The sequence below is a fragment of the Peromyscus maniculatus genome, chromosome 7, assembly GCF_049852395.1.
Source record: "Peromyscus maniculatus bairdii isolate BWxNUB_F1_BW_parent chromosome 7, HU_Pman_BW_mat_3.1, whole genome shotgun sequence".
NCBI classification, from domain to species: domain Eukaryota; kingdom Metazoa; phylum Chordata; class Mammalia; order Rodentia; family Cricetidae; genus Peromyscus; species Peromyscus maniculatus.
In genome coordinates, this window is record NC_134858.1 from 97,321,841 (window position 1) to 97,333,951 (window position 12,111).

The 12,111-nt window shown below is 48.5% G+C and overlaps 1 protein-coding gene across 11 annotated transcripts in view; it reads left to right on the plus strand.

The window, feature by feature from the left end:
- The window catches only part of Dzip1l (DAZ interacting zinc finger protein 1 like), a 40,969-nt gene extending 31,852 nt beyond the window's left edge, over nucleotides 1-9,117 (plus strand). For 9 of the 11 annotated variants that reach the window (XM_076576904.1, XM_015994048.3, XM_076576905.1 and 6 more), the window contains 4 exons: nucleotides 2,171-2,387; nucleotides 2,774-2,964; nucleotides 5,253-5,392; nucleotides 7,140-9,117. In XM_076576904.1, the coding sequence (XP_076433019.1) occupies nucleotides 2,171-2,387; nucleotides 2,774-2,964; nucleotides 5,253-5,392; nucleotides 7,140-7,301 (710 nt within the window). In that variant the 3' untranslated portion in view covers nucleotides 7,302-9,117. The remainder of the gene's footprint in view (nucleotides 1-2,170; nucleotides 2,388-2,773; nucleotides 2,965-5,252; nucleotides 5,393-7,139) is intronic. The other 2 variants (XR_013052902.1, XM_076576900.1) reach the window with 2 other exon arrangements.
- The last annotated feature ends 2,994 nt before the right edge of the window (nucleotides 9,118-12,111 follow it).

Below are 12,111 nucleotides of genomic sequence, written 5' to 3' on the forward strand. Positions count from 1 at the left end.
GGATGCCAACCCTGTCTCATGTCCAGCAGATCAGGGTTGAGCTCTTTATGCACACGAAGTTTGCCAAATGCAGCCTGCATATCTCTGGGGGACACTAGAGATGATTTTAGTTGGTACATGGACCATTTATTTTACAACTTACTTTTTTCTTTTCCTTCACATGAATTGGGGGGAAAATCCTAGCATACAATCACATGAGGTAGTAGAATTATTTCTTGTATAAGTATAAAGCAAGTATTTTATGTGAAAAGTGCAATTGTTAATATAAAATATTAAAGAGATAACAGGACACAGGTAGTATAAGAATATGGTAAAAATTATGTGATTATCTGAGAGACCCCATCCTAGGTCAACTTTCTGACCTTAAAGTTTCTAAAGACAGGACAGTTCTTGGTCTTGCTGATGTTTCTGACAGACAGGTGGCTTTCCTGCTTGGGTCTGAACTTGTATTCCTTTGCTCATTTGCCCAAATATCTCTAACTTAGTGTAGTATCTGCTTTGCCTGACTTTGTCCCAGGACCTGCCCTGTCACAGGAGAAAGTAGGGGGAACTGGGAGATGTGAGACAGACAGACACAGGAGTGCTGGACACTCAGGAGAGGGAGGAGAAAGCAGGGGGGACTGAGATGTGAGCCAGACAGACAGACACAGTGCTGGACACTCAGGAGAGGGAGGAGAAAGCAGGGGAGATTGGGAGATGTGAGCCAGACAGACAGACACAGGGGTGCTGGATGCTCAGGATGGGGAGGAAAGGGATTTGGAGAGAAAGAATGGAAAATGTCCTCAGATTTCTGGCTTTCAGGGGAAAGGAAGGGCGTCTTGCTTCTTGTGGGTACCACTTTTCCCCATTGCTGTCATCAGAAAGCCAGGAGGGAGCCTCCCCTTTTCCCATTGCCCCTTCCCTAGCTTTGGGGTTCAAGTCCTTTACTGAGATGAGAGATCCATTTTCATGACACTTTGTAGACCTTTCCTTCCTGCTCTGAGTCTCCTTATCTTCACATTCCCCACAAGCCCTTTGCCAGTGCTCACCTGTCTGCTAAGAGTCCAAACAGTTCTCAACCTGTGGGTCATGACCCCTTTGGGGGGATTCGAACTACCTTTTCACAGGGGTTGCAGATCAGCTATCCTGTATATCAGGTATTTATATTATAATTCATAACAGTAGCAAAATTATATTTATGAAGTACCAATGAGGTAATTTTATGGTTGGAGCTCACCACATGAGGAACTGTATGAGGAAGGTTGAGAACCACTGACTTAGACCATGCCTCTTGTTCTGGAGCTTGCCGTGGGATGCAGTGGCAGATGGACGACCAGCTAGGTGTGTGCCTGTCACTTTGTTCCATGGAGCTGAGGGCAAGTTCCTCCATAGCTCCATGTCTCTGTAAAGCAGGAAAATGACACTGTTTGATGATAAACTGGGGACTTGGGCGGCGGGCAACAGATGTATGCGAAGAGCCTTGATGAGCATCTAGTACACAGTAGCTGTAAGCTATTATTTCCTCTCTGCAAGTTTGTTTGGCTTTTCCCCTTCCTTCATCTTAGCCCTTCCTACTTATGAATAAACAAATTCTTTGAGAGCAGTGTATCACAAATGTTTTTGACCTTGAGCTACTACAGTGAGAAGCCCTTCTCAGTGAACCCAGTGCTAGGTGTAAGTTCCATGGAAAGCACTTGCTCTAGCTTCCTGTGATGCACTTTCTCTCCAATTCATGTGCCACGAATAAACATCGCAGAGCCCCTTGTTTCCTAATGTGAACAGGGATGGTACCCAACTGCCTGTCTTGGGCACAGCAACTTTGCCTGCGGATTGAAAGGTCCCGGCAGCTGTTGGTAGTTATGTAGTCTTGCAGCGACCTCTGGTGGCAGCAGAGTTTTCCTGCAGGCTTTCTCCCATTCAAGGTTCTGAGTAGTTAAGGTTGTGACCAAAGTCGGCCTGGGTCTGCAGAATGACTTCTCTGGTCTTCTGTAATGATGGCGTGACCTGGAGACTGAATACCCTCCCAGTCTCTAAGGAAACTGGAGCTTTGTCTTAGCAGAGGGACTCAGGATATAGGGCAGCTGTCAACTGTGCTTGGCTTGATCATCTCTGGTGTTAGACTTGCCTCTATTTCAGAACTACAGGCCCAGCATTGGCATGTTTTGCAAGTCATTCCTTTCTGTGTTCGTAGTCAAAAGCCAGCCGATCGCGCTGGCCACACGGGAGGCCCGGCCAAAGACCAGGACCCTGAACGTGGTGCTGCCATCCAAGCCAGCCCCGCCTTCTACGCCAGCTCTTCAGAGCCACAGCAGCCATGGCCCTGGCCTCACCCAGGTGTCCACCCCCATTCCACGCCCCCGAGTGCATGGACCCTCCAGTACCCCTGTTTCCCCTGGGCCCGGGCTGAGGTGAGCTCTGGGCTTTGCCCTCTTGTAGGGTCTGAGGTGATGGCCTCTGGCCTCAGGAAGCCTGTCCTAGACCCTCACAGAGCTCTGCATTACATGGGAGGGATGGGGGCAGACATGAATATAGAAGGTGCCTCAGGTAGTGTTCATCCGGAGCCTCTGAGAAGAGAGGGGGGATCCTTCACTCACAGTCCGGGCAGACCTCCCCTCCCCTTCCCACCTCTTTCTCCAACCCCTGGCTACAGTGGAAGGGTAGGGCCTCGGGTACTCTGGGCTTTGTCCTCTGCCTGAGAAAGGGAGCCAGGGCTGGCTTGGGGCAAACCAAAAGGCCAAAGTCTGGCTTTTGAATTTTTCTTTCTGGCCCCTGTTCCCTTCATTTCATCTCGCAGCAGCACCCCCCCTTTTAGTTCTGAAGAGGAGCCAGAAGAAGACATTGTGCAGCAAGTGTCTCTTCAGCCCCCCAAAGCTCTTTCCAGGCCTGCGCCCCAGCCGGAGGACAAATGGGGCTGGTCTGATTCTGAGACCTCGGAGGAGAGCGCCCAGCCCTCCGGCAAGGGCTCCGGTGGGCTGGCTTCCTCAGGTGAGTCCTTCTCCGGCCTCAGTTTCTCTGTGCCCTGGAAAACCCTTCAGCTTCTTCCAGGGAGTTCTGATTCGGCATATCTTCTTCGTCTCAGAAATGCCAGGCGGAAGCTAGACCTGGGCGAGGGTAATTTTGCCCCTTGTTTTTGTCACTGAGTTGTCTAAATGTTGGATGTTTGGGGAGCTCCCCCAGTCCTTTTGTTTAGTAGAGAAGACCATCTAAGGAATAGATCCCTTCGGGGCTATCTGGGAGAAACAGAAGGTACCTGGAAGCCCTGAGTATATCTCCACCAACAGTCTTTGGACAGCAGCAGCATTTTATCTGTGTAGGGAAGTTCTTTGGCATTTTCTTCAGTGACAGGCAGGGAGGCAACTTGTTGATAAAAAGGGATCTATAGAGACTTAAGCTAAGCCTTCTGGTAATTGGAGTGAATTTTTCTTAAAACTTACCACGCTCTATCTGGTAGGCGATTATAATGATGAGTTGAACATTCCTCTTCTCAAAGTAGTGGCGTCTGCTCCTAGCCATTCAAGTCCCCTTATAAAACTGCTGACAGAAGCCAGGCCCCTGCTCAAACTCAGGTCCTCTGCAAATGAGGCAGACACTCTTAACCACTGAGCCATCTTTCCAGCCCCAATAAACACAATGATCAATCATCCAAGGGCTGTTGCAGCTCTAAAAGTCTGCCTTAAGAGCCTTAGCATTTGAGTCCAGAGAGCTGTGTGATGTTCATGCTGTGAGTCAGGGCCCATTGATGATCTGAGTTACTGATTAACTCCTGCTTCCTGCATGGAATTCATAGGAAATTGTGCCTGTGATACTAATATTTGATCTATGTTTGTCTGTGGGTGGAGGTGTTGAAGGAAGACAGAGGAGTCACTTTACTGTGACTGAAATACCCAAGAACTAACCCAAGCTTAAAGGGAGGAATTATTTATTTTGGTGCATGGTTTTCCAGATACCAGTACATCCTTGTAGGATCTGTGGAGCAGATCAAACCCTGGCAGACAGGAATCTAGAGAAAGGGATACAGGAAAAAGGGTAGTAACCTACTTCTTCCAAGTGGTTCCCACCTCCTACCTTTCCCCACACCTCCAGTCACCCCAGTATGAATCTATCAAGGGATCAATCCACCGTTTAGATTAGAGCCCTCGTGACCTAATTGCCTTTGATAATGTCTCACAGACACACCTGAGGTGTGCTCTACTAATTCCCTCAACCATTTCCAGTGCAATCAAGTTGACAAGATTAACCATCACACATCGCCTGACTGTACATTAATTTTTGTAGTTCATGAATTAAACAGAAGGCCCCCTCAGATTCATTCGGGACAGTTCCACCAGCAGCCTGTCATAAGTCCAGTCAGCAGTTACATTAAGAAGACATTCATATATATGAATATGTGTGTGTGTGTGTGTGTGTGTGTGTGTGTGTAGCAAGAATCTTAAAAGTTCTTATTAATAAAATCAAACCCGAGGCCAGTTATTGGGGTGAAATGCTGGAAGGTCAGAGAGACAGAACAAGCCACAGCTATCGCACCTTGCCAATTCCTCAGCTGGTCCTGTTTCCTCAGACTGGAAGCTTCTGTGTCCTCATCCAGAATGAATCTCAGCTGAACTGTGCTGCTCGAAAGCCTGAAGCTTAACCAGCCACATGCTTAACCAGCCAAATGCTTAACCAGCCAAATGCTTAACCAGCCAAATGCCTCTAGTTTCTGGTGCTCACGCCTTATATATCTTTCTGCTTTCTACCACCACTCCCTGGGATTAAAGGCTGGCTTTCTGGGATTAAAGGCGTGTGTCACCATGCTTGGCTATTTCCAATGTGGCCTTGAACTCACAGAGATCCAGAGGGATTTCTATCTCTGGAATGCTAGGATTAAGGGTGTGAGTGCCACCATTTTCTAGCCTTTGTATTTAGTGGCTGTCTGTTCTCTGACCCCAGATAAATTTATTAGAGTACACAATATTTTGGAGAACACAATACCACCACGTGTGTGTGTGTATGTGTGTGTGTGTGTGTGTGTGTGTGTGTGTGTGTGTGTGTGTGTGTGTGTGTGAAATATATAATCAAGGCATTCTAAGCTGCTTATAACCAGGCTAGTATTAGCCTGGACCTTCTCTGTGTCCTTTTCCCTCTTTGGGGGAGGGGAGTTGCTAATCCTGTCTTCTTCCTCTTGATTCTCCCCCACTCCATCTGTCTACCCTGGGGTCTAGATGCAGTCCAAAGGGACGAAGCATTCATTTTCCAGGCCTGCCCCACTGACGTGGCTACTTGCCCCCTTCCAGGAACACTGGTGCAGTCGATGGTAAAAAACCTTGAGAAACAGCTTGAAACTCCAGCAAAGAAGCCGTCTGGAGGGGTCAGTGTGTTCTTAAGGCCCAACACTGCCCTACAGAGGTCTTCCACACCAGCAAGGAAGTCTCAGGTAGGATGCTTGAAGATGGCCCTGCATTCCACAGAGAGCCAGCTCCGAATTTGAGGGCTCTGGGGTGAAGGTTGGGACAAGACTGAGCATGTATGAGCTTTGACATGACCCGAGAAGGACATTGCATGTGACATTGTCTCGTTTGTCCCTATCTATGTGGAAAGATGAGCACTTCAGATTTTTTTCTCTGCCCATGTTAATGTTAAGAAGTCCTTTGGTTCGTTAGATAAGTACTTTCCGAGGAGATGTAGTTTCTGGTCTCCTGCTGCTGTGAGCCTCCTGTCGTGGCTATCTTCCCATGTGGTCTCTTCCGTGCTGGGCCCCTCCCCAGCTCTGACTTCACAGAAGACCCCAACAGAAGGCTGGATGGAAAACACTATCCGCCATCAGAGTGGTGCCACACAGCACATCAGATAGGGAAACGCAGACACCTTTGCTCCATCTGTTCGAGGAGGTGGATGCCTCCCCACTGCACATCTTGGTGGCCTGGCCTCCCTCAGGCTGTAGCTGCCGTGGAATTTGCAGACAGAGCCCTCACATGGGTGCCAGACTCTTCGTCACCTTCTCCCTCCATTGGGGAACAGGTGCCACGTTCTGTTATTTTCTAGGACAGGAGAATAAATTATGCTTTTCATTTCGCTCCTGTCAACCAGAGAGGTCCGTTTGGCGATGATGAGGATGTTGCCCTAAGCAACAGTAGTGGCAGTGAGCAGTTGTCTTTTCAGTGCTGCTGATGGAACCTGGGGCCTCCACTTGCTAAGCAGGCACTGTCCCTGAGCAGTCCCGCTAGTTCCTCACTTGTTTTATAGTAGCACCCTACATCCCTTTTCTTATCACACGGTGTGCTTGGTTTATCTTGGCATTTATGCAAAGTGCTCCAAGCTCTCCTGTTCTCCATTGAGAAAGAGCACCATAGTCTAAAATAGACAGAGAGGCCGTCTAGGCCCTGGACGGTATCTTTTTACATGCCAGGATGAAATACATGGAATGGCCTATGTCAAAGCCCAGGCAGCCCCCAGAGGCACTGAAAACCCTGGGTGGGAACTCCTGGCCTGGGCTATTACTGTGGTCTGGATGTAGCCTGACCTCCCAGCAGCCTTTAGTTTTACCATTGGCTGCAGCTCAGGCCCATTCCAGGGTGTCCTGTTGCTTCCCATCTCCTCTCAAGTTTAATGTTTACCAGGCAGCTCTGAGCACCAGTCTGTGAGGAAGAGTCCTTTCGACTAAGGTGCATTCATCTCAAGAGCTTCAAAAGTTAAAGGCCCTGGGCTTCCAGTTTTGTCAATGCGAGGAGTTAAAAATCTGCGTCTAATATTACCCCTCATCTACCTTTTTATTACATACTGTGTTGGTTTTATCATGGAGCACGTGTAACCATCTCCAAGCTCTCCCTCTCCTCTGTTGAGTGGGCCCTAGTAGTCTAATGCTAATAGATGATGCTGTGAACATGCAGACTGCCCAGGTTTCAGTGCAAACGTGAGCAACCAGATCTACACGTAAATCTCTCCAAGGTGCTTGCCTTGGCCTCAGGAGGATGCCAGACCTGTTTCAACCACTGTGGCCCCGAGTCTCTGGAGCAGGTTTTCAGAGGCAGGGAGCTTGGAGGGCAGGACCAGGAGTCACCTCTCCCCATGGCTTTACTCGGAAGAATCACTTTCCCCCATTTCTATCTGGGATGCTGCTGAACTCTCTGTCATCCTCCTGCATTTATCAAAATCAAATCTCTTCTCCTCTTTTACCTCTGCAGCTTTCTGAGGATGAGAGTGACTTGGAGATCTCATCCTTGGAAGATGTCTCCCAGGACCTGGACCAGAGAGGAACGCCAAAGCCTTTGTCTCGATCAAAGCTCCCAGAAAAGTTCGATGTCAGCCCTTGGAGTTCTGGCCGACCTAGGGTTCCTGGCTGGTGATTCTGCTGTGGTTGCCAGAGGGCTTAGCCTCTTTGCCTGGCTGGGCTCACCCCAACAGAAGAGGCTGTTAGGCCTGTTGCTCCTACCAGCAGCCAAGAAATCTTTTCCTTGAGGAGGAGCAGAGCAGGAGACAGACCTCTATGCATTCTCCCTGTAAGGACTGCTACCTCAGAGGGCCGGGGTCCTGCTGCTACCCCAAGAGGCTGGGTCCTGGAGCGCTGTCTTGTGTAAACGTGAGAAGGATTATAACAGGACCTCCAAGTGTTTATTCCATGATTCCCATGTCCAGCCCAGACTTAAAGGAGTTACTATTTCTAGGCCTTTTGTAATTTGCAGGTCACCATGGAGATGGGTCCAGAGTCATCAGTTACCTACTCTGGGCTGGACTCTCTCGCCTTTCACCACTGAGTTGGGGTGCAGACAGAGGTAGATGGTGTGAAGTGTCTGCTGCCAGGGCCGAGCGTAGTAATCTAGTGTTAGATATTAGAGAGTTAGGAGAACATGGAGAGGCTGCCTGTCCTCATCTCATTTCTGTTGCTGTGATGAAACACTGACCAAAAGCAGCCTAGAGGAGGAAAGGCTTTCTTGCGTTTACAATTCCAGGTCACAGCCTGTCGCTGAGGGGGGCAAAGGCTGGAACTTGAGGGTCAGCCTGCTTCCTCTTCCACATAGCATTACCTCTGACCAAGGAATTCACTTCACAGCCAAAGAAGCAGAGCAGGAACCATGGAGGGGACTGCTTGCTAACTGGCTCACAGCTGTATATAGTCAGCTAGCTTTTGTATACAGTTCAGGACCACCTGCCTGGGGATGGTGCCACTCACAGTGGGCTGGGTCCTCCTATGACCGTGAACAATCAGGACAGTTTCTCACAGACATCGTCCTGAAAGCATTTCTTCTACTGACGGTCTCCTCTTGGACAGTTCTCAGTTGTGACAAATTGATATTTAGAACTAACCAGGACACCATTCAACCCAGACCAGGGTGACCTTGGAGAAGTTCCCAGAGTTGTTACACCTGGTGGAGCTTGTTCGTGGCCAAGAAGAAAGAGCAATTTGGATGAAGCCTCTTGTCCCCATAGGACCACCAATTTAATTTTTGAGATCATTTCTGACATTGAGTTTTTATATGTAGTTTTTTATATGACTGAATTTTTTTTGGAGGGGGGAGTTGAGTTTTTTTGAGACAGGGTTTCTCTGTGTAGTGCTGGCTGTCCTGGAACTCTCTATAGAGCAGGCTGGCCTTGACCTCAGCGATCTGTTTACTTTTGCCTCCTGAGTGCTAAGATCAAAGGTGTGTATGGTGGCATATGGCTTAGATTCTTCCTTCCTTCCTTCCTTCTTTCCTTCCTTCCTTCCTTCCTTCCTTCCTTCCTTCCTTCCTTCCTTCCTTCCTTCCTTCCTTCCTTCCTTCCTTCCTTCCTGTCTTTCTTTCTGTCTCTCTCTGTCTCCCTCCCTCCCTCCCTTTCTTCTTCTTCTTCTTCTTCTTCTTCTTCTTCTTCTTCTTCTTCTTCTTCTTCTTCTTCTTCTTCTTCTTCTTCTTTCTCTCTCTCTCTCTCTCTCTCTCTCTCTCTCTCTCTTTCTTTTTTGTAGTTTTTTTAGACAGGGTTCCTCCATGTAGTTTTGGTGCCTGTCCTGGATCTTGCTCTGTAGACCAGGCTGGCCTCGAACTCACAGAGATCCGCCTGGCTCTGCCTCCTGAGTGCTGGGATTAAAGGTGTGCGCCACCACCGCCTGGCTGACTCTATTTCTTTTAGTGTGAAAGCATTTATTTATTATAGTGAACATTTAAATATAGGATGGTGTTTGTACCTCTCTGTCGTTCTTTATTATGTTTTCAAGCTTTGTGGATTGAGGGTGGTGAAGAGGGAGTGAAGTAGCTTCCACCTCAACAGTGCCAGGTTAGTGTTGGGGACATTATTTTAAGGTGTGTTACTTTTGTTTATGTTGCGTCTGTTTAACTCCGTGAAGCTATGTTATTGTGCCTGTCTAACACACCTGACGGTCTAATAAAGAACTGAACAGCCAATACCAAGGCAGGAGAAAGGATAGGCAGGGCTGGCAGGAAGAGAGAATAAATAGAAGGAGAAATCTGGGAAGAGAGAATTAAGAAGGAGGAGCCAGAGAAGGAGGAGGGCTCCAGGGGCCAGCCACCCAGCTACACCGCCAACAAACCACGGAGTAGGAGGAAGATTTACAGAAGCAAGAGAAAGGGAAAAGCCCAGAGGGAAAAGGTAGACGGGATAATTTAACGCTAAGGAAAGCTGGCTAGAAACTAAGCCAAGCTAAGGCCAGGCATTCATAATTAAGAATAAGCCTCCTTATGTGATTTGGGTGGCAGCCCCCCCCCCAAAAAAAAAAAAAACCATACGACAACAGTTTAGGGCCTTTGGGATGCAGTGATCAAGCTGTAATAAGTCAGCCAGTTTTACTGAGGTACTTTCCCTGGGCAAAGTAAAGGTGGCAGAAATGGGATCTGGCAGGGATGCAAAGTGGAAGAAAGAAGAGGCATATCTTAGTCAGCAATCTATTGCTGTGAGGAGACACCATGACCACAGCAACTCTGAAAAGGAAAGCATTGAATTGGGGCTGGCTTACACTTTCAGAGGTTTAGTTCACGGTCATCATGGCGGGGAGCATGGGCGTGCAGGCAGACGTGGAACAGGTAGCAGGAAGAGAGAGACACTGCATGGCTCAGGCTTCTGAAACTTCAGAGCCCATCCACAGTGAAACAGTCTCCAACAAGGCCACATCTGCCCCAACAAGGCCACACTTCCTACTCCTTTCAAATTGTGTCCCTCCCTGGTGACCAAGCATTCAAATCTATGGGCCTGTGGGGACCATTCTTTTTTTTTTTTTTTTTTTTTTTTTTTTTTGGTTTTTTGAGACAGGGTTTCTCTGTGTAGCTTTGCGCCTTTCCTGGAACTCACTTGGTAGCCCAGGCTGGCCTCGAACTCACAGAGATCTGCCTGGCTCTGTGCTGGGATTAAAGGCGAGCGCAGCCACCACCACCCGGCTAAGGGGACCATTCTTATTCAGACTACCACAGGGCAGAAGCTAGGAGAGCCACACAGCTCTCCTGTGTGAGGAGGTCTCTCACAGGGGAGCTTCAGAGCTAGGACTGCCAACTGTGGAGTCCCCAGGAGGCTGAGCTCGCCAGGCCTTTGTAACTGCACCATGCTTTGTCATTGGCTGGAGGAGCCTGGGGGGAGGAGCCTGGGGTCACGTGACACCTCAGCGGAGTGCAGCTGAATTCTGTCGGTTTCATCCCTTGTAGTTGAATAGCAATTTTATCATCCTAAAAGAAAAGCAGTCATCAACACCTTCGCGTTTGCCACAAAAAGGTGTTTCTAACTCTTAACGGATGAAAATTTCAAACTTACAAATGGAAGGAACAGTATGGTGTAGCCAAAAGGTGTGCTGATGTTCTTATAGGAGGAACAGGGAGAATGATGGGAGAAAAGTGCTGCAGAGAGCAAAGAGATGTGGTAGTTGGGGAGGGGGAGGACTAGGACCACATCAGTGTAAAGGAACCAGTTTGGTGTGGTTAGAGCAAGGGACTTTTCATGGATGCTGGACACAGTTGGGCAGGTAGGTAATTGTCAGGGACCCCTCAAGCCTCCTGGCTTGCAGGGAGATGATCCATGTGATGTGAAGAATGAAACTTGGCCAGCACCAATTTTACAGGTGCTGGGTCAAAGCACCCAGAGGCTGACCTCTCAGTTTATTTTTTGTACACATTTAAGCACAGCAAAACTTTGCAAAAAAGGTTCCACATGACAGTTATCACAGCAGAGCTTTAGGCATAGCTACATGGAAACTCCCAAGCAAGGCGGCAGTGACCGCTGCAATAAGAATGAGTTCTATTGGCTGATAAACAGGGCCGAGGGCTATGGCCTAGAGAGGAAGGATTTGTAATACGCACTAAGGATGGGTTCTGTTGATGGAGAATGCAAGGTACATGGGGCTGTCTTAGGGTTTCTATTGCTGTGAAGAGACACCACGACCACAGCAACCCTTATAAAGGAAAACATTTAACTGAGGTGGCTAACTTACAGTTTCAGAGGTCCAGTCCATTATCTTGGTGGGGAGTGTGGCAGCATGCAGGCAGGGCAGACATGGTGCTGGAGGAACAGCTGAGAGTCCTACATCTTGTAGGCAACAGGAAGCAGACTGAGACACTTGCTGGTATTGTGAGCATAGGAAACCTCAAAGCCCACCCCAATAGTGACACACTTCTTCCAACAAGGCCACACCCACTCCAACAAAGCCACACCTCCTATTCTCCCTATGAGAATATGGAGGCCAATTACATTCAAACTACCACAGGGGCTTCTTATAAGGATGAATTCTAGTCACTGAGAGACCAAGCCCAGGATTAGGGCCCAAACAATTCTCCGGATTTGGGGGAAATTCGGGCGAAGGCTGCCTCCATAGAATAGCAAAGGGTCACCAGGTTGTTTGACCACTTCCACTCCAGCATTCCAGGTGACCAGGCCTCATTTATTTCCTTCCATTGAAGAAAGTAGGGCCATATGTTTGACAAGCAGGTTCCTCCAAAGTCTTCTCTAAGCTGAGCCTCCTGCAGGTAATTCCCTTTGAGTATCTCATACCATTGACAGTTGACATATCCGATGGCTACCCCAGTAGCTATGGGATAAGGAAGAAGGATCAGCATGTCTGGAAGGGTGGGTTTCTCTATGTAGCCCTGGCTGTCCCAGAGCTCACTCTGTAGACCAGGCTATTCTCGAACTCACAGAAGTCCACCTGCCTCTGCCTCCCAAGTGCTGGGATTAAAGGTGTGCACCACC